This window comes from Cynoglossus semilaevis, chromosome 6 (assembly GCF_000523025.1).
Source record: "Cynoglossus semilaevis isolate Cse_v1.0 chromosome 6, Cse_v1.0, whole genome shotgun sequence".
Classification (NCBI taxonomy): Eukaryota; Metazoa; Chordata; class Actinopteri; order Pleuronectiformes; family Cynoglossidae; genus Cynoglossus; species Cynoglossus semilaevis.
Genome location: NC_024312.1, coordinates 2,031,733 through 2,053,393, shown reverse-complemented (window position 1 = coordinate 2,053,393; position 21,661 = coordinate 2,031,733). Strand labels below are relative to the sequence as shown.

At 41.0% G+C, this 21,661-nt stretch overlaps 2 protein-coding genes across 3 annotated transcripts; both read right to left on the bottom strand.

Annotated features, from left to right (window-relative positions):
* Nucleotides 1-1,810: 1,810 nt before the first annotated feature.
* Nucleotides 1,811-15,117, bottom strand: mmp15a (matrix metallopeptidase 15a). Of its 2 annotated transcripts, XM_017033274.2 has the most exons (11): nucleotides 14,440-15,117; nucleotides 12,276-12,424; nucleotides 11,211-11,333; nucleotides 10,814-11,136; nucleotides 10,581-10,742; nucleotides 7,700-8,121; nucleotides 6,685-6,823; nucleotides 6,086-6,092; nucleotides 5,047-5,190; nucleotides 4,115-4,230; nucleotides 1,811-2,360 (listed from the first exon to the last, which is right to left on the bottom strand). In XM_017033274.2, the coding sequence occupies exons 1-11, from the start codon at nucleotides 14,563-14,565 to the stop codon at nucleotides 1,918-1,920; spliced, it is 2,154 nt and encodes a 717-aa protein (XP_016888763.1). In that variant the 5' UTR covers nucleotides 14,566-15,117; the 3' UTR covers nucleotides 1,811-1,917. The 2 variants fall into 2 exon arrangements, with proteins under 2 accessions (XP_016888763.1, XP_008309363.1); XM_008311141.3 differs by lacking the exon at nucleotides 6,086-6,092 and having other exon boundaries at nucleotides 1,960-2,360; nucleotides 5,047-5,196; nucleotides 14,440-15,114.
* Nucleotides 15,118-15,660: 543 nt separating this feature from the next.
* On the bottom strand, nucleotides 15,661-20,091 carry zpd (zona pellucida glycoprotein d). Its single transcript, XM_008311140.2, has 10 exons — nucleotides 19,916-20,091; nucleotides 19,727-19,778; nucleotides 19,508-19,621; nucleotides 18,668-18,876; nucleotides 17,645-17,802; nucleotides 17,396-17,510; nucleotides 16,509-16,636; nucleotides 16,237-16,420; nucleotides 16,028-16,133; nucleotides 15,661-15,951 (listed from the first exon to the last, which is right to left on the bottom strand). The coding sequence occupies exons 1-10, from the start codon at nucleotides 19,943-19,945 to the stop codon at nucleotides 15,830-15,832; spliced, it is 1,218 nt and encodes a 405-aa protein (XP_008309362.1). The 5' UTR covers nucleotides 19,946-20,091; the 3' UTR covers nucleotides 15,661-15,829.
* Between the last annotated feature and the right edge of the window lie 1,570 nt (nucleotides 20,092-21,661).

Genomic DNA, 21,661 nt, shown 5'->3' with positions numbered 1-21,661 from the left:
GAGGGAAGGTCGGAGCCTGGGAGTCTGTGGGTAAAAAGACTCATGTGTGCCTTTGTCTGGGCAAATCCTCCTTCACTGAGTGTGTGTGTGTGTGTGTGTGTGTGTTCTCACACTCGTCGTCTAGGACTCGTAGTCTACATCAGGAGCAGAACCTGGTTCTAAAGACACAGAACCTTGTTTCTGTGGCTCTGTGTTTAAACCAGATCACACGCTCTTAACCAGCTGTGGTTGGAGGTAAAGTTGGGGTTAAGTGTCACCTGGTTGTGGTTAATTAAAAATGAAGTGTCGGCCCGGTCCCGTCGTGTCCACGGGTTACGGCCCAGGTTTTATGTGGTCTGTGATTTATGTCTAAGTTTTATGACCTTTTATGAGATCATTTCTGTTCATAATTACAGTTTTTTTCCAAGTTACGCTAGTTTTGAAGCTAAATTTAACATTATTTTAAGTAATTTTCACCACTGACGGCTAACTTTAGTTTATATGGAAACAAACCCGGGTTATATTTAATGTTTCATCTAATTTTTAACTATGACTTATTACAGATCTAAATTAGTTTGTTTTTAAGTTTCCAATTTTTAGCTTAATTATTTTGCTAGTTTTAAGATATTTATGGATTATTTTGTTGTCTCTATTATTATACATATTCATCACGAGTTACAATATCTCTTTTACTTTTAATTATTTTGCTCATTTCCAGCCATTTTCAGCCATAATACAATGTATTATTTTAGCCCTCAGGTCGTAGTATTCTGTAACTTTTCATTGTGGTAAAATATTCATCACTGCTTCCTGTGTATTTGGTTTTAACTCCATGGAAAAAAAAAAAACTAAAACTAAAACATTGTCGAAAACCAGGTGGCCTGGATTTTTACTACATTACAATATAAACATAAAGTGAGTGTTTATGTGTCGTATCTGTCTCACACATAATAAAGTGTTCTGGAGCCTCAGGTGTTTTCACACCACAGAACAGTGGTGGCCAAACCTGTGGTGTGTTTGCGTGTCTGATGGAGACGTGCATGTACAGATTAGTTCATCTGGGTCAGAGCACGTGGTGGTGATGCGTGTGTGTGTGTGTGTGTGTGTGTGTTTTTGTGGGCTGGGGCAAAACATTATGGTCTCAGTGGGAGAGGGGCAGACGTGGACACACAGCTGTCTGGCATTCCTACTCCAGTTGGAGGACAAGCCTATCTTTCCCATGTGTGTTTGTGTGTGTGTGTGTGTTCAATCAACACATAAGTCTATTCTCCACAGTCACACACACACACACACATCTGCAGTGAATAAAAACAAAACAAAACAGGGCAAAAGAAACGACAAAAAAAGAAAAAACTAAGTGCAAATAATCTGTTGGAGATTTGAGCAGAAAAGTCACGACTGGTTGAAGAACCAACGTCAAACTGCAGCGTTGTTAGAGTCGCTTGTTTGTATGTACAACGTGTTTGTCTGGAGTTAACCTCTTTGAAACGATACAAAAACGTGTTCCCTTCGCTGTTCACTGAGCAGAAATATCGTTAACAGTCTTTTTGCATTTTTTTAAGGCATGCGGTTGGAGTATAACAGACTGAAGGCATCTGAAGGCCACAGGTATAAACGTTTACGTTGGGCGACTGCAGGTAAGAATCCACCCTGCAGCTCAAAGGTACTAAATTTACCAGCGCTTCGTCTGAGAAACACAAGCTGGACCAACGAAAAAGAAAAAGAAAAAGAAAAAAAAACTAGTCTCTTTCCTGCAGCTTTTTCTGTGCCTTTGAAAATTGCGACAAAGCTTGTTTTTCCGCCGCGGAGCGAGTACAAAAGTGGTGACAAAGCTTGTTTTTCCGCCGCGGAGCAGAGTGGAGCGAGTACAAAAGTGGTGAAAAAGGAGTTCACCAGAAAATTCATCAACCCTCGTGTAATCCTCTCCACGTCGGGGCGTCACACCCACTCCTGCATCGACCGCTTGCAGTGCACCAAAGACCTGGGCGTCTCCTTGTTCTGCAGAGTCCTGATGATGGCGTAGATGAGGACGAGGATGATGAGGATCAGCACCAGGGGGACAGTTACCATGATCAGAGTCATGACCTTGGACTCACTCTCCGCCACCGTCACAGCCACCTTCACGTCTTCGTCTTCGTCTTCGTCGCCGTCCGTGACGTCGGACTCAGTGGTCTGGCCCTCGTCTGGTTTTTTGCTTGGGTCTGTAGGCTGTACTGGTTCGTTCTCTGGCCTCTTCTCGGGGTCAACGTCTGGCTCGGGGACTGGAGCTTGTACGCAGCCCATGAAGTCCCTGAGGATGGAGCGAGGGTAGCCTTGGTCTGCCTCTGACCGCAGGTTGTCGAACCTCCAGTAATTGCTGCCTTTGTAGAAATATGTGAACGCTACGAGAGAAAAAAAAAACTCAGTTAACACATATTTAAGTATGATTAGCATTAGCATTAGCCCAAGGAAAGAAGCAGTAATCTGCAGCGACCTACGGCCCTCTGGTGGCAGGTAGGAGTTTTACAACTGCAAAGACAACAAAGAATAAGAAAAAAAAGTCCATTGTTAGCATAAAATGAATGAAATAAAAACACAAAATAAAGGAAAAGTGGCTAAAAATGAACTAGAGCTAAACTGATAGTTACTGATAGTTACTGATGCTTAAAAAAAGGTTAGTGTGTGTTGTTTCCAAATGAAGAAATGGAGGATACTGAGGAGGAGGAAAAACTAAAAAAAACTAAACATTGACATTTTTATTTGTTTCTTATTTTCTTTTTGCAACAACTGCACTTTTATTTCTTTTAAAATTTGGCCAAATGTTTTTAAACAAAGTCAAACCGAGGTCCTGGTGAAAACAACGTAGCCCTCCAAAATTATCATCTCTCTAATTCCAAATTGAAAAATCTTTTTTAAAAAATCTTGTATTTTGTAGTTGTAGAATATTTGTGTGTCTTCTAAACCGTGAGGAGTCGGAAAGACACTTGTCTTTATTACTCCTTAAATCAAAGCCGTGAACTGTTCAAAGTGATGGATCATCATTACTTTGACGTCTGCTCCTCTTTACTGGAGAAGGTAAAATTGAGTTCATCTTCTGTGTAAATGAAGGCAGACACAGGAATGTGTCCTCAGGGAACTCTCTGGGGTTTTCTACACTCGTCCCACATGTTGTACCAGAGCAGGTCCAGGGCAGGATTTAGAAGTTTAACAGCAAGTTTTACACCAAAACACCGTGAAAAGCTGATACGCTGAGATTTGGTACTGACATCTGTGGTGAAACTCTGGGTAAAAACCGAGCGGTCCGTAACGTGAGAGCAGTTTAGGCGGAGATAAGATCTGAACACTGAAGAGTCCATTTGAAGCAATTCGGCCACAAATTTAATTTCCAAAAGGAATGAGACGCCAAGCCACAGAGCGGAGGCTTCATTCCTCTCTCTCTCTCTTTCGCCTCACCCACTCCTCCTGTGAGACTTCAGACTTCAACACAGTTCGATACAAATGGACAGCATCTAAAACATGACAGTGCACCAGAAAATCCCATCGTCAAAATCAGAAAACTAAAATTTAGCTTGGAAATGCTAAACAATAAACTGACCAGAAAAAAATGCATTAATGCTTTGTACAAAAATAGTAAAGCTTAAAAGCTAAGGTTTAAATAAAAGATAACTGTTAACAAATTAAGTAAATTTGAGCTAAAAAGAGCAATTGTTAGCTCAAGACATTAGCTGGGGAAAACGTTAGATCTTCTATATTATATTCTCCAATCCTAAGTCAGAAACAGGTTAAAGTTAGCATTAATAGCTCACATCCATAAAATAAATGTGGCTAAAAGATCTGTTTAAATTGCTCGGTAAATGACCGACAACGTGAAGCACATTTAAAAGAAACCCTTCCCCTGCAGGAAGACTGGAGAAAAAAAAACATCAAGAAAGAAGATCCAGGGAATCTCAGACCTCAGACTGTTCACTCGCAGGGAATCTCAGACCTCAGACTGTTCAGCGCGGCTCACTTCACCTGAAAACCTCCATCTTTTCACCTTGTTTCCACTCACGCTGCTCTCCTGATGTCAACGTTTGTACGAACAGCCCTGATCTTCACTTCCTTTATACAAACAAACCAAAAAAATGTTTTTGCCTTATTATAACTTAGTGTTTACCTCCGTCCTCACTGAGGAAGGCTCCTCTGGGCGAGTGAGGGATCCTGCCCCATCTGTTGAGCGGCTTAGGGAAGTCACGGTCTGTGGTTCGACTCTCCTCGTTGTATCTCCAGTATCTGCAGGCACGGATGGCAAAACAACACACAGTGATCGCACCGTAACACTGACGGTACTGCTGACTAGTATCTGTAGGCAGTAACGTCTAAGGCAGGCCTGGGCAAACTAAGGCCCGGGGGCCAGATGCGACCCGCTCAGCTTTTTAATGCGTCCCGCCAAACTTTTTCCAAATTATATAATTTATTTATATTATCGTTGTACTTCTGCCTTTTCCCTGCAATACCCACATTTCCCCAATAGATGGTGTAGAAAATGACAAGCATTTTAGCCTTTATGCATGACTTTTATCTGAAGTGCTACGACACAGCGAAGCTAACACATAACTTTAGGACAATAACAACCTGGAGCTAACTGTTAAAGGGATTTTCGTTTAGAGTAAAGATCACCACCAGCTACCAGAAATGATTAAGTCACTCAGATGGCAGACGCAATGGAGGAATCATTTTTAAAATTATTTTTAAACCAATGAAGAAGCTAATAGTCGATCTGCTTCTCCAACCACATACGCTAACCTAATGTTACATGTCCTGCACCACAATCAAGTATTTCGCTGCCACTCCCAACTTCATAACACATTCCTACATTTCCAGCGTTAGAAACTTCATGATAGTCATGATATAATAACACACACCCCCCCACTCCCTCCCCCACTGCTTGACAACAGCCAAATCTTTTAAAAGACTCAGGCTCATAATCAGAAGGGTTGCCAGATCTTATTCCAACCTTGGCAGGATGTGTGGTGTTAATCAAGATAAAGTCAAATCCAGTCAATATGGTATTTTTTTAGTGTGCGTGTGTGTGTGTGTGTGTGGTACCTGTCTCCTGAGAAGAAGTATGTGTGTCCATTGGGCTCCCACCAGATTGCAGTGTCGATCCTTTGTGTTGGAACTCCTCGTCCATACTCGTGCAGCGGCTGAGGGTATCCTGGCAGCACGTCAGCCTCCCTGAACAACCAGTATCTGTGTGTGTCACAGCCAAAGTTAAAAAAAAACAAAACTTATTTTTTTAAGAATGGAAAAATCAAGGCGTGAAAAAACAAAGAAGGCAAACATAGGGCTAAAAATCGAGGGTATATGGAGGCGGGACAAGAGGGCGCTGCAGGAGAGACGTGGAAAGGTCGGTTAAGGTGGGAACAGTTGGCACGACTCGGACTTTTCCTGTGGTTTAATCCAGTGTTTAATTCACTGCAGTGTTGCAACATAATACAGTAAATAGAGTTTAATGAACTGCTTAGACATGAAATACATTTAAACTTTAAATTATCTTCACTAGGTCAAGGTGAGGATTTGATGGTGTAGAAATATCTAAGGACCAACTGCTTCTGCTTTGATAACTTTAAGACCCAATGACGTTTTATAAACATGAAGTTGTTGACGGTCAAAGTCCAAGTCATCACAGTGACATGTGTGACATGTAGACGTTGGTCCAGCATTGTAGAAAAGACAGCAGAAAATAGCTCAAAGTTACCTCATACATTCTTTAAAATTAAAAACAGACCAACATTCAAAACCTGAAGGTTGGACAAACCTGAACTGGACGAGATGTCTCACACATGCTGAATGTTAAATACAGCAAAAAAAAGAAGAAGGCTAAGATTAGCCAAAGAATACAAACGTGAGCCAAAACACAGCTGAAGTTTTAAGGAACTTTTAGAACCCTTAAAATAAAAAAAAAAAACCAGGAAACTCGGAGAATAAATTCCAATTCAAAGCCAAACAGTAACTGAAACGTGGCCCAAAATTACTTTCTGAAAGTTGCCCAACAAGCTAGTTAGTTAGCATATTAGCATATATTGTTACAAATTCTTAGCATCTATACTGGACAGAGAACAAGACCGGTGAAGTAAGAACTAACGGATCCTCTTCCCAGGTTAGACACAAACACGCCTTCAGTTTGTGTGTCTCCCTGAAGAACACGTCTAAAAAAACACGCCAGGATCATGATGCAAAACTGATGCAAAGCTGTGGTGGAGAGCAGAGAGAGAATCCTGAAACTATGTGACAAACGGCCATAAAAAAAAAAAAAACCCCGACTGTGAAACCTGAAGGCTCCACAGCTGCAGCTGATGCAACGCTCCAGCTCTGATGGAGAGGCCTGGAGGGTCGGCCCCGGTTGGACCGAAGAGGCTCAGCTGCCGTCCTGCACAGACCTCGTTCCACACATCAGCAATGAGTTGCAAAAAACACGGAATGCAATACCTCATCTTTTTTTTTTTTTTTTTTACGGCACGGGGCTGTTAGAACTGTTAACACCCTGAATCATCAGCTACAGTTGGAGCTCTGCACGATGACATCACTCACGCCGTGCCGTGACAAAAAACAGAAACGCTGAGTTTGCACCGTTTCCTCTCTGCTCTAAATCAAAGTGTACATTTGTGTGTTTTTTTCCCTCTCTTTATTTTCTGGTTAAAACACACAGCGACGACTCATGATTTCAGCTGTGACAGACTGTACCTTTAAAGAAGACAAATTTGCCATCGTGGCGTTCGTAGGCGGCGTCGATGTCATTGGGCAGACCGTTCCAGAACACAGATATGGGCATGGGGTAGCTGTCCAGAACACGGTTCCTGAGCACACGCCAGAACCATCGACCCTGGAAGAGAAGGACTGATCTTATACATCTGAGCTGAGAAGACAGAAATCCTACAGAGTTCCATAGAACAGGACAGAAATCCTACAGAGTTCCATAGAATAGAATAAAATAAAACAGAACAGAATGACTGGTGCTGTTTTGACATTTAAATAAAAAAAAAAAGTGTAATATATTGATCCCATATTTTATGCTGTTTTGACATTTAAATAAAAAAAATAAATTTGTAATATATTGATCCCATATTTTGGAAATTGTTGTGTTAGCAGCAGATTTGCTGCACCTAGCGCCAAGCGTGTGGTTCCTCTGGGAATCGAACCCTGGACCTTCCAAGTCACGTGTGCTAACCGCTACACAAATGCAAACTTGTCGAGACTAACAGCTATCTACAGGGGCTAACATTGCTGAACTTAAGGCTAACTCTTAGCTATTTATGCTACATATTATTTTAAGATTAAATTAAATCTTGTTTGTCCAACTTTATCTTTAACCTTTTGAACTTTACGCTCCATTTTGACCAAATTGTAGTCAACACTGGTAAAGTTTTTATTCTGTCTATCTTTAGCTATCGTGCTACACAGTAAATGTAGTTGTCTGTCATGATAGTTAGCAAGTCCTGAGCTAACTTTAAGCTAGCTCAGGACTATTATGAAATATATACGATAAAAAAGTGAAAATGTAACTGACAATGTTACATATATGAAGATCTCTAAGCTGCTCAGACAAACATTCTGACCTTACTGAAATAACTAACACTGTACAGATATTCCACAGGAGGGCGCTGTTCAGTCCCTGGATAAATCACTGCCTCCTCTTCATATATTTTATATATTCACAGGGTTCGACTCTGATGATAACGTACTTCGTTCACTTCCTCACCTTAAAAACAAACATCTCTCCTCTCAGCATGGTCACCGTGTCGAAGTTTCCGTCGCAGATGTCGGGCGCCTGGTTGTCCGGCACCTTCGGAGGGCGAGGAGGAGCCGGGGGCCGAGGGGGAGGACGAGGCGGTGGAGCGGGGGGAACATCTTTTTTGATGGGGGGTGTGACAGGGTCAGGCTCCGAGGCTGCGGTGGTGGTCGTGGGAGAAGGTGGAGTGGAGGTGGGACCTGGCCTCGGCTCTGGACGGTCTGGAGGGTCCAAGGTGTCACCGGTGGGTTTTGGTGCCTCTGGTGGAGGGTTAGGGTGGGAGGATGGAGTAGGTTCAGCTCCAGGTGGAAAAGAGGTGGGGGGGTCATCGTTGGGTTTGTGTTCAGGGGTGTGAGGAGCAGTGGGGGGAGCAGCGGTGACGAGAGGAGGACCTTGGAAAACAAATATCTGAATGTCAGTGTTCAGAATTACAAAACCGATGCCTGGAAATGAAAAGGCAAAAAGGTCAAATGGAAAAAAAAGAGAAAAAAACAAGTTCCATCTGAAATCAAATAAATCCCTGCAGTGTCTGTGCCTGGCATTTATCTGAAGCTGACTCTTTTCTTACCCCCCACCCCCTTCCTCCCTCTGTATCTCCCCCCCTCACACAAAGAGAAAGTAATTTTCCATTTTGTGCAGCAGCGTTCGCCGCCTTGACTAATGGGGCCAGTGCTGCCACTCTGTAGAAAAAAAAAAAGAGGAGCTGTAATGGTTGCTAAGAGAGGAAAACAGATACAGCCAGGGTTATGTAACATCTACAGACAGCTGATGGGCTCACAGACCCGCTCCATTCAACTGAGCCAAAAATAAGAGCAGGAATAAACCAGGGCTGTTGTGCTGCTGGGTTGATACGGTGTGTGCATGAAGGGATTAATAATCTGCCGCGTTTTTACTCACTGTGACTCAAAATTCACTGGAAGGTCGAATTTGTCGAGGTTCTGGATGGAGTACAAAAATGTTAAAAGCCCGAGGAGGATTCCCGAAAACAAACCTCTGCAGAAGAATCCAAATGTTTGATAAACATTAGAGGACTCTCAGGATTACTGAGTCGATAAGCGTTATCTCAAAGGAAGCAAAAGTCAACTGCACATTGGTCCAAGGATAAATACCAAAGCTGCCAAATGACATCCTCAAAGTTCAGGCAGATTATTTTGCCTCAAGTTCGACAAGAAGAAAATCTTAGAACCAGTTGGTCAGAGAGGGAAAAGGTTTTAACTACAAACTTAACCACAACAAACTGATGCTGGAGTGGATTTAACAATGTTAGAGAAGAGTATTTAAAAAAAATTACCAAAATTAGCTAAAAGTTGAGCAAAATTATGACAAAAAATTAAGTAGGTGAAAAGATGAAAATTAGATCCGAGACAAGGTTAAAAAAATAGTTAATAGAAAAATGACAATTTTTTTTTTTACATATAAAACAACAATTAAAACAGTGATCTCTTTTCTCTCATATATTTTAACCAGCAGTTATGTTGTTTCCTCTGGTGCAGACCCCGGGCGTGGGCAGATCAACAAACCAGAGTTCACGTGGGTGTGGCTTTTCTTTAACTCCACCATCGACAACATTCTTAAGATAAATCCCATTTTTCCTTTGTTCTGTGACACCACAGATACGACCAGGACAACACTCAAAACACACAAGATAAATGGAGGTAAAAATAGAAAGAATTGTCCCTCATTGTTTTCTTTTTTACTATGAGTCTTGTTTTTATCTGATCCAAAAAAAAAAAATGTCCAATAGAAAGAATTGTCCCTCATTGTTTTGTTTTTTTACTACGAGTCTTGTTTTTGTCTGTTGCAAAAAAAAATGTCTGAGTAAAATCTTTTTCATCGCATGGATTTTTGCAAATACATTTAATGCCCTTTTCTAAAAATGTAAGAAAACTGTCTCACATTTCCCCCCCCGACGAGCCTTTGCTAATTTTTGACCCCGATACTGACAGACACACAAAGGAGCTGACTGTCAGTTCACAATGCTCTCCATTCACACAGGGTAAAAACAGGAGAGCGTCTCATTGGCATGAAGTCCACATATGAACGCAGCTCCAGCTCCAGCTCCAGATGCTGTACACGTGTGTGAAACAACTTCAAAATTAACCACCGCAGCTCTGATCATCAGACTCAGTGATCGTTAACATCAAACACCTGACAGGGTTCCCTGTGGGGTTCCATCTGCCCCCTGTTCAATGGCCTCACGGACCATTTCTGTTCCTCCAACAGCTGAAAAGTCAATCACAATCCCAGACAGGTTCTTGGATCGTTTCTTTTTTTAGGAAAAAGCAGGTACTTAAAGAGTTAATGTGACCAATATTTCATGTTAAAGATGAAACAAGTCTCTAGTCTCTCCAACGCAGGTGAAGAGATTTGACCAAAGTACGACAACATATCAGCTAAGACGCCAACGTGACAGGCTGAAATGACCACGTCTTTGTTGTAAACTAACCATAAAACATCTAGAAAATGTGTTGCAACTGGAATGTTGTGGACTTGAAGTGCTCCTGGAAACACCATGTAGGCCATGAACCTCTATTATTATTTTTAATATACAGTCGTCTCTCGTCTAACCGCGACAGCTATTATATTATTTACGTATATATTAACCCTTTACGAACCATTTAGGGGCAACGTAGGTCGTGAAATATGGCAGAAAAAAATTGTTTTTTAATTTTTTTTTTACTGTTGTTTTTCTTCTTAGGCTAGAAAATGCTTAGCCTAAAATGTGATTTGATGAACCTAAGCAGTGACCAAATCTTTTTGACCATTTGATAAAATGTGTATTTATTTGTTGTAACTCCATTGGGTCAATTGTTGCATTTACGACAGAAGTCAGAGCAGGAACAGGTCTCACCGTATATGTACTGAATTCCTCTGATGTCATCTTCGTGCAGTGTGAAGTTGTCGGTGTGAATCCACTGGTAAAAAGGAGCCATGATGGCGCTGGGATTGTCCGAATGCTCCAGGCCGAGGGCATGACCCAGTTCATGGACGGCCACCAGGAACAGGTCTATACCTGATGGGACACAGAGTCAGACTAAGATGTCGTTGGTCTTTTTGGATCAAACACAGACGACCTCCACTGACCTGCAGGGTTTTCATTGTCCAGTGTCCAGGGTTCCTCAGCATCAAAGTGAGTGTCCCCACCAATCCCGGGTCCAGGATAATAGGCGTGGGCCAATGACCCGCCTTCTCCATCGAACAGAGACATATCTCCGTGAAAACCAGAGGCAAAGAGCAGCAGGATGTCAGCCAGCTGTGATTGGCTGCCATTGGTCCTGATGTCGCCCTCGGCAGGAAGCTCCTCAAACGTGAGAGGAGTCACTCGTCTCCACGCGTCGAAGGCCCGTCGGATGGCTCCAAACGTCCGCTCCTCGCCCAGCGAGGACGGGATGAGCTGGTTCATTATACTGAAGAAAAAAATATATTTTTGTTAACGTGCTGCCTCGACCGAGTTTTAAAGAAGTTTTAGAAGAAATCAAACCTGAAGGTGATGTGGTCTTTGTTCCACTGCTGCCCAGTCAGCGTGTAACGTTTCTTCCGTGCAGCGTCCGCCATCTCCTCAGGTTTTCTGTCAGGGAGGCCGCAGCGAGGTCGACGCATGGCCCTGCACGGAGACGTTACAGGACAAGACAATAACAAATAAATAAAATACACCGTCAACATGTAATAGTACACAGTTTTCACTGTAACTGTGTGAGTATATTCACCCCCAGGTGAGTACAAACCAAAAAGAAAAAAAACTCAGGCCCGGGGGCCAAACCTGGCCCACAGTGTAATTATATTTTATTTTGCTTTTTTTGTTGTTGGTCTGTGATGTTTACATTACAAAAGGAACTTGAAATGATAAGAAACAAATACCACTGATGTCAGTAGTGATTTCAAATGTGTTTATAATATTAACTGTTGGTTGTTCCAGATTCAATGTTTAAGCAAAACTAAGTTTGTTTCATATGTAAATATTTTACATTACAGATCTGGAGAGAAGGGAAAACATGAGAAATTGCTGTGAATTTTGGTCCACTGTGAATCTTTGAGTTTGACACGGCTGCTTTAAAACTTTGTTGTGTTTCCTTCACCCCACGTACAGCGTGAATTCAAGGATGTGACGCCAGAGCCGGAGCAGAATCGTTTGTGAACAGATGACATTTATGGAACACACATTTCAGCCGGACTCCAGCACGGATCAGACACTGTTTAAGTTGCCAGTGTTGACGTGAACATGTGATCCTGGAGTCGTTATTGTCTGCAGAACAAATTGCTCCAGAACGTGTGGTTGTTGAGATGTGGTTTGCTGCCCTTCTTCCTCAAAGGCTGGAAAGTCAAACTCGCGGCCTCGTATCATTCCATGTTCGCAATAAAAAAAATGTAAAAAAAGTGTGAAAAATGAGGAATTCACTTTTCAAAAGAAACAAACACATGAAAAACATAAACTCCTACACACCACACAAGCCTCCGTGGGGTCTGTTTGTGGTCAGTGTAGACAAAAACCCAGAGAGGGGAAAAAAAAAAAACGTGTTTGTTTACCAGACGGAAAACAAGCTCTTACGTCACAGTGGCGGCGTCCATCTCGCCGGTCACCTCCAGACCGTAGAAACGCTGCATGTCGCCGATGGCTTTGGACAGGATCTGAGACGACTGCATGGTGGACATCTGTCTGCTGGCCTGGGACAGGTAGCCGAACCTACGGAGCCACGCCTGGGGGGGGACAAACACACCTGTGTTTAGTTGTTTGAAAAGGTTGTTTGTTGACACGTGAGTGACGTCGTACGTAAACACACGTCTGACCACAGCAGACCACTGGAGGCAGTGGGGATTGTTGTTCTAATCCAGACACAAACAGCTGTCTAATGTCCACCGGGGGCATGTGAGGAGAGAGTGGAGGAAGACAGCAGCCGTACACAACAGATGGATCCCATTAACATTACAACATTCCTGATTTTTCCCTTCTTCTTTTTTTCTTTTTCTTTTTTATTCCTGCCCTGACGGCCACGATGGAATCAGGACAGCAGTAAAAAGACAGGACAGACATTTAGGGACAGAACAGACGTTACGCAACAACAGGGAGAAAATATAACAGATAAAACACGATAAGAGTAGATTCAACTTAGGTGAGACCAGTACTATTCAAATAGTGGGGTGGGATCCCCTGGGGGGGCACGGTGAGGTGCCGAGAGGGCGTCAGGGTCTTCCAATGGAATACGGCTTCCTGGACAGTGCTGTAATGCCGCCTGAATAATAACAAGCCTCCAGTCACTAGGTGGCAGCAACTCAGCAACTCTACTACAGTGGTTTGTACAGATATAAACACAGTATACATGTTATCAGGTTCTTAATAGTACTTTAATTTGTAGGGGTGAATAAGTTACTTAATCAGTTATTTAGTTAGACAAATAAAATATAAGGTAAGATAACTGTGTTATAAATTAGGTCAGGTTCCATTTGGTATAATTATATTAAGTTACCTAAACCTAAATGAGTTAACTTTATTTAAATAAACTTAGTTTAGGCCATAAGAGGATGCATGGAAGGAGAACCAAATTGGATCATGATATGACAGGGAGAACAATAAAGACGTTCCAAACAATAATTAAACTTAATGTCAATCCAGTGGTGAAGGAGATAAACACAGCTCTGCTGATGTGTACATACTTTATAACAATCAACTAACACAGAGTTGTTTTTTCCTCTTTTTTCTTTTGATGCTTGCTGAAAGAGAAATAGTTCATGAAGCCACATAGCTACTCAAACAAGATGACAGCTCCAGAAAAAGAAAAAAAAAAGAGAGCGCCAACAAAAGCTTCCACCACTGGCTGTTCCTCACTCACAAAATAGACACTCACAGAATAATCCAACCTGCATGACATTGCATGACAAGTCCCAACGGCTCCAACCAAAACACACCACTTATAGATACAAGGGCCTAAAGACAATATGACGTAAAAATAGCTCAAACATTTCCTAGGAAAGGTTAAAAGTTACTCAGATGCAATTCAACTAAAAAAACGCTAGGTGTAGCTGTAATTGATCCAAAAAAAAAAAAAAAAATCCACCAGCAACTTAAACAAAAAGCCTAAAATAAAGGAAAAAGTTAAAGGCTAGCCGGAAGTAATAGCTATCTAAAAAGAAATGGCTAGCCAAAATGTACTAGAAAGATTTGAAGGAATTACTTTACGGTCGTTCCATGTTTGCTAAAATAATATCGATAATAGCCACTAAAACACTGCCAACCAATTAGTAAATGTTAGCCTAATAACTAAGGTCACCCAAAAACTAGGTCAGACGTAGTTTAAAGTAATTCAAGATGGCCAAAATTATCGATAAATTTTAATCAACAAAATGCTAACTTGCTAATGCTAAATTAGCATTGAGTCAGGTAACCCTTTATCATAGTAAAGACATTTACAGGTCAGCTCTCAGTAACAACTCAGTAACAACATGTATATAACAATAATATTGGCCAAAAAAATGAAAATTATTTTAAATGTAAATAAAAAGTATTTTGTCAGAGACGGATAAGAAAAAGTAAATATTTTAAAAATGTGAATTCCTCTTTCCCGGGATCCTGTTTATACAGACAAAATATTTATATATTTTTTTAAAAGGTAAACACGATGTGCTCTCTGTGGCCTTTGTTGATACTGTGTACATTTTTTTATAATACACACCGATGACTTCATACATACAAAGTTAACCTCACACACACTTTTTACCTCAGCGTTGAAGCCTTCTTCCTCCTCTGTCACCGAGCTGCTCAGGACCACGGAGCACAGGGACGACACTGTGATGAAGATGATGATGATGATGGACATCTGTGTCCACTGTTGGCGAACTGCCATGGTCCTCAAGACCTTCAGCTTGTTGCTTGTTTAACCAAGTGGAAAATAATGCAGCACCGAACAAGTGCTGTAAGTTATCGGGTTGTTGTTTGTTGTTGTTGTTTGGTTTTTCTTTACCTCCTGTAGCTCTAGATCAAAATGCCACTAATCCTTTCCTGGGAGCAGAGAGTGTGATTTAACCCGGGAGAGCAGCGGCAGCAGCGGCTTCATGGTGACGCACACGACGCCCTCACACGGCTCGTAGTTCCATTGCTAAAAGCCACAGCTGTTGCTTGCGGTCAAATGAAAATCCTTTGTCCTTGCAGAAGTGCAAGGTCTGATCAGAGTCCCTGGCACCTTCTGATCCGTCCAAACACAATGAAAAGTGGAAACGAAGTTCCTAAACTTGGCGGAAAAGCAGCGGCATCAGAGCTGGATGAAGGTTCCGGGGATTCTTTTGGTTGCAGCGGCGGTTCTCTTCGGTCCGCACTGGCTCTGAGAGTTCCATTAAAAGCTGAATGGCAGATAATAAAGCGTTATTTTCATTGATTTGCTCTGGGAAGGACAGGAGTCTCCTCCTTCTCAATAAAACTGAAAAAGACGAGTTAGTCTGCCATCTGCTGGTTCGAATAGGAAACTACAGCTGGTGATAAAGCGCTTGACCGCCTTTAATAATAATTCCAAATAAGTTTAGGATAGAATATATAGAAATATAATTACACCCCATAATAATAACATAATTCACCCCAAAGAATTATAAAAAACCCAAAACAATACATTCATAAATTTCAATTTTAGAATATTATAATTCACCCCAAAGAATTATAAAAAAACCCCAAAACAATATATTCATAAATTTGAACTTTTAATTTTAGAATATGAGAGGGTTGGGGGGGGGGATTAGGCCACTAATTGCCATTGTGCAGACAAGATATGACCCCTCCCCCAATATCCTTCCCTCCCTCCTTCCTTTCCCCATCCTTACCACCCACACATCCATCTCCGCCCCTCCATTTCTCCCCCTGACTCCGTCTCTCACCTCGCCAACTCCGCACCTCGACCACCCCCAACATTTTTCTTTTAACTGTTAAGTCACTGCCACATCATCACCATCTCTTTTTTTTTTAAGTAAAATGTCTTTTTTTCTTCTTTTGTTTTTAAAACATACAATATCTTTTTTATTATTATTTATATTTTTAACAAGGAGATCAATTCAAGAACACATCTCTTTCTCTGTTTCTTTTTTTTTTATTCCGTCTACAAAATCTGCATCATTTTTGGGGGGTCAGTGCTCCTGGCTTTGGGACAGCCTCCTCTGACCTTCCTTCGTCACAGTGACGAGGATGACGAGGAAGAAGCCTACGATCCAGACAGCTGCTACAGACAGCACCACTGTAGTCAGCAGACCTGAGACAGGGGCAAGAGTTGATGTCAAATCAGCTGGGAAAAAGAAAAAGAAGAAGCTGCTCTTAAATGAACTTACTGGCACGAGGTCTGTGTGGAACCTCGATCTTGATGGGTCCATATGACAGGAGACCTTGGCTGGGGTCTGCTTTCACTGCTTCCCTCTTACTCACCGACTTACAGATCTGTCAATCAAACGAAGAGGGAACAGAGGTGAGTGTAACCTGCTGGTCCTGAATGGACGCCTTCATCGTGCGGCGTGGCTCAAAGTGAAGTCGGTGGACTCACTGGAGTACAGGACACGGCGTCGTCGGGCTCACACAGCTGCACCGTGCAGTGGAGATACAGACTGTTTGGCTCGGTGGTGAAGCGAAACATGCTGAAGCTGTAGCGCACGGTGGAGGTCTCCCCGTTCCGTCCGGCCTCTCCGTAGCTCCCGTTGATGAAGGAGACGGTTGGGTCGTTCACACAGCTGAGGGAGGAGGAGGAGGAGACAGGATGTGATTGGTTGAATTTAACGGTGAGTGACAGGAAGTGTCGGTGAGCTCAGAGGACCAGACCCGTTCTGAAGCAGTGTGTGGACCAGTCCTTCAGTGGAGTTGGGCTGTGGGCTCTGTGTGGCCCAGCACTCGTTCACCCGCAGCAGGAAGAAACCTGCCGGCTCCGTCACGGCCACCTCCACAAACACCTGCACAACATTTGCTTTTAGGGAGTTTGTTCTTCAGGAATGTTCACGGAATAAAATAAAACAGTCGTCCCTCACTGTATCGTGGTTCAGCTGTCGCGGCCTCACTGCTTCACAGGTTTTTAATATTTTAAATGTATTCTTGCATCACAGATTTTTTGCAGTACACAGACATTTTTTAATTTCCAATATTTCTATTATTTTTGCAATAAAATTTTGCAATACATTTTCTAGCCTAAGAAGAAAACAATAGAAAAAAATAAATAAATCCAAATCCAAGTCATTCTGTAACATACATACAGGGTATTGCAAGAAATAACCTATAGATACGGGTAAACAAGATTTATGAAAGTTTTGGTAAGTTTTTTTTTTTTTTTACTTTTTGTAAATTATATAATAACTATCACGTCTCTACTTTGCAGTTTTTTTGTAACATACCCTACGATGCCTCCTAAAGGGTTAACATACATGTAAATTATATAATAACCATCACGTCTCTACTTTGCAGTTTTTTGCAACGAGCCTAAGAAGAAAACAATAGTAAAAAATAAATCCAAATCATTCTGTAACACATACATACAGGGTATTGCAAGAAATAACCTATAGATACGGGTAAACAAGATTTATGAAAGTTTTGGTAAGTTTTTTTTTTTTTTTACTTTTTGTAAATTATATAATAACTATCACGTCTCTACTTTGCAGTTTTTTGCAACGAGGGGCCACTGTATAAAAAAAAAAAAAAAAATTTTGGTTTCTACTCACATTGTCTCGTAGTTCAATGGTGGGGGCGCTGGTGAAGGCCTTGGTGTAGGTGTGGTCGGTGTACAGCAGCATCTGAATGGTGGCGTCGAGTTCATCTACTCGTACCACCATCTCACTGTGCCGGGGTGGAGAACAGCAGGTCTGTTAGAACTCAAACAGTCATGTGACACTGACTTGGTCATGTGACACTGACTTGGTCATGTGACACTGACTTACTGATGAAAATCCTTCATTGTCACTGCAGCCTACCTGGAGAATGGTACAATGGGGAACGGCAGGCTGACGCTCCTGATGTAGGGAAACACACAGGTGTAGTTGATCTTGATGACAGGATCTCGGACGATGTTCCCGCTCACCTGAGGGTCTGACATCAGGGTCAGGGCGTAGGTGATGTGAGTGAAGTTTGTCTGCAAAACAAACATTTTCTCACTGTCCTTCAGTCCTGGTCAGCAGGTGCCACTGTGTGCAGAACTTTGCTTTTTTTTTTTTTTTTTAAACGCCCAAAAATCAGTGAAAAATCTATTTTCTTCTTTTATACTTGACCTCAGATCAGTGTCTCATTTGTTAGATTTTGGTTCCACTTCAACAAAACGCAACAGATTTGCATTTGATCTCACGTAGAGGAGAAATGACAACGAAGCGTAACAGTGGACAAGCTTGACTTGATGCCTGTTGACTGGAAACCAAGGTCTGGTTTCTGTAATCATTCAGAGTTCTGTTTCTGTTTTTGTTTTTTTTAAAATCACACCTGTGGTAGTTGAAGAGTAGGGATGACCGATAACATCGGCCAACCGATATTAGTTTTTTTTTTTTTTTTATTAGATAATGAAAACCCGATAACGCAAAGCCTGGGTTTGGCCAAATGATGTGTGGCACTAAAAATAGTTTTTGGGGAAAAACAGCTGTATATTAAAGTGAAAGTCACTAGATGGCAGCATTGCCATCATTTAATTATTATCATACTCATACAGTGGTTTGTACAGATAAATGAATAAATATCACAAGGCCTATATTGGTATTGATTAATATCGGAAGTGTTTGGTCAATATCGGCAAAAAGTTAATTAGGCTTCTTGATTTAAGAGTGAATAATTAACTCAATTCTGCAAGACACTGAATGACTTTGGAAAAAAAAAACAAAAAAACAAAACAAACAAAAAAAAAACAAACAAGAAAAACACCTTGTCCATCAATTACGACCAGGCATTGAACCTGTGACCTTCTTGCAGTAAGGCAGACGCACAAAACCGATACAATTGTACTGCAGTAGTACCTCTAGCGGCTTGCCTCCACAGGCCAGATACTTCTCCTTGGAGACGCTGGACATGTAGTAGGTGACGTTGTCAATAACTTCTATCTCAGCTCGGCAGGTCTGGTTAGGCAGGTGCAGAGCCTCCAGTGGCACGTTGAAGTACTGGAAGAAATCTTGAACGGCTCTGATGGCAATGTAGTTGCTGCCACACATCACTGTGATCTGACCGTCTGGGGGGAAGGGGGGGAGAGGGGGGAGTCAGGCAAAGACTGAAACAACCTCCAGGAAAACTTGGTGGTTTTTAAAAACATGTTAAATATGTAAGAAAAATATATAAATATATCAGGGCTGCACTCGTAAAACTATAGAACCTGCCTAGAACTTTTGCACAGAACTGTGTCTAAATATATAGAGTAGGGAGGTCCGATAATATTCACGGGCTCTCACCCCCCCTCCCCATACCCGTAAAGGTTTTCCCTTTCAAAAAACACGAACAGAACATTTCTAACGATAAACAAGCCTCTAGTCACTAGATGGCAGCATTGCAGCTCTTTTTGTCAACCATAGGGGGGGTCGTAATCAGAATGTTTGCGCCAGCAACTCAGTGATTTGTACAGAAAATTAAATAAATATTACCGAGTGCTATATCGGTATCGGATGATATCGAAATTGTAAATTTAGTGTTTGGACAATATCGGCAAAAAGTTAATATCGGACATCCCTAAAATATAGCGTGACTGGGGAACATTTTCGTACCGAACCAAAAAAGAAAATAGTCAGCCTACTCGACATCAGTAGCAGGAAGTTTAGAAAAAAAGCGACATCAGTAGCAGGAAGTTTGGGAATATTACTGGCACATACCTTTCTCACAATAATCTCCATAATATCCCACTATACATTTGCAGCGTCTGTGGTCCTTGGACAGGACGCACCGTGAGCGGTCGGTGCAGTGTTTGACGCTGCAGAGTCCTACACCTGCACACACACAAATACACACAGCCAGAAACAACGTTTATTGGCAGACACTCCCTAAATCTGTGAATGTATTTAAAAACAAATCTATTAAAAACCAGACTCTACCTGCCACACTGTGGTACAGGAAGCCGAGCAAAAGCACGAGGAGAAAACTCAGCTGGAGAAAAAAAATATTTAAATGAAACAAACAAAACGATTTAAAAGCTAATAAATAATGTTGAAAATACAACCACACACTCGTCCGTTTCAGGATAAAAGTTAGCAGTGATTCCGCTGAAACTCTTTCAAACTCACCTCCAAACTTTTTGGCGTCATTTTTTTCATTATAAAATATCGAAATATCTCGATTTAAAGTACAAATCTGTCGGTGTTAAGAGAGACTCCGTGTCCGCTGTGGTGATTTTCAACACCTGCTGCTCATCAGCTGTGATTAGCTGCTGCATTAGCACTGCTCGTGCTCGTGCTCGCACCCGCGAAACCAGGCCATATAAACGTGATTTATTTATTTATTTATTCTTTTTCTTCTATTAGTTTTCAAATCAATAACACTGGCGTTTTAAGATACTGCTTTAATTAAATCTGTTATACATTTCCTGATATTAAACGTAACTGACAAAGTTAATTTTAATACATTTTGATGTTTATTTATTTAAACAGTGCAATATAGTAAGAAAAAAGAATAGGGAAAAAAGACAAAACGCGACTAATTGTTACTATTTGTTTTATTTATATTAGTTATTCGATTTTCTTTCCAATGGTTTACAGCATCACCTCGTCCAGCAGATGGCGCCCTCGATAGCCTATAGTAACCAACAGCTGCTTTAGGGTTAAATATGTACAAAATAACTTTAATTAAAACTACTCTGTTAAATTTTAATTTAGACATTTTTGACAACGCAAAGTATAAATGTGTTTAAATTAGATACATTTCCAAAAATGTATTTGTAAATATGTTTTTTTTACTATTGATTGACCATTAGTCTGATCAAGTCACTCTTAAGAAAAAGATATTTTTTAGAACCTTGTTTGTTAAATTAGATAAATGTCCAAAACCAATTTATTTGTAAATTTTCTTTTTACTACTACTTTACTACTTGATTTAATACTAAAAGTTCCTCTTAAGAATAAAGTATTGTAATTCCTAATCTTATTTTTTTCTCATTCTTGGTAATAAAACAAATGTTTGTACAAATGTAAAAAAACAAAAAACAAACAAAAAAAACCCTAAAAATACAACAGCATATTTTTGGAATGTTCCAGGTCCTGCAGGGCAGATGTCATTTTGTGGGTCACTGTGTCTCCTCTACTGCCAAGTCATGTCACCCAGAGGCAGGAGTCCATATTTTAGGACAGGATGATTTGGGTTTCACACCATCTGTCTCCGAGGAGACGCTTCAGAATGAGAATTTGCAGCAATTTATGTTTTTTTTTTTCATTCTCTTTTCATTCTATTTGCAAAGCAATTTATTTCATGGAGTAAAGGAACAAACACGACTCTCCTGGTGCAATCCTTCCACCAGGCGCTAGAAGGCACTGTTGTACAACTGAGTCCATGACGAGCTTTGTCTCCAACTAGCTTGAAATATTTCACTTAAACCTTTATTTTTGTTACAAATTTAACTTAAAACTCAACTTGGATTATACTCACAATTGGATACAGCTTTGTAGACACAGGGTGTTGGCTCCCCCTATGGGAGGGATTAATAAGCAATTTCTCTTCAGTGGTCAAAGTCAAAGTCACTTTGCCAAACTACTGGAATCTAACCCCTAAACTTCTGCTTGGACAACATTCTCTTTCCACTGGACCAAAGCTGCTCTTACTGTTATTATTTATAACAGAAGCTAATGTTTTTTAGCATCAAAATAATAAAATATGTGCAACTGTATTTTATCCAAAAAGTGTAATTTTTTTATTTATTGTAGACCACAGAGGCTAAAATGTTTCTGCTTCAGAGAGGGAAAAAAACAAAGTAATTAAATCATTTTGTTTTTATTTATCAGATGCTTAAAACAGATGAAAATGTTACAAATCAAGTAATA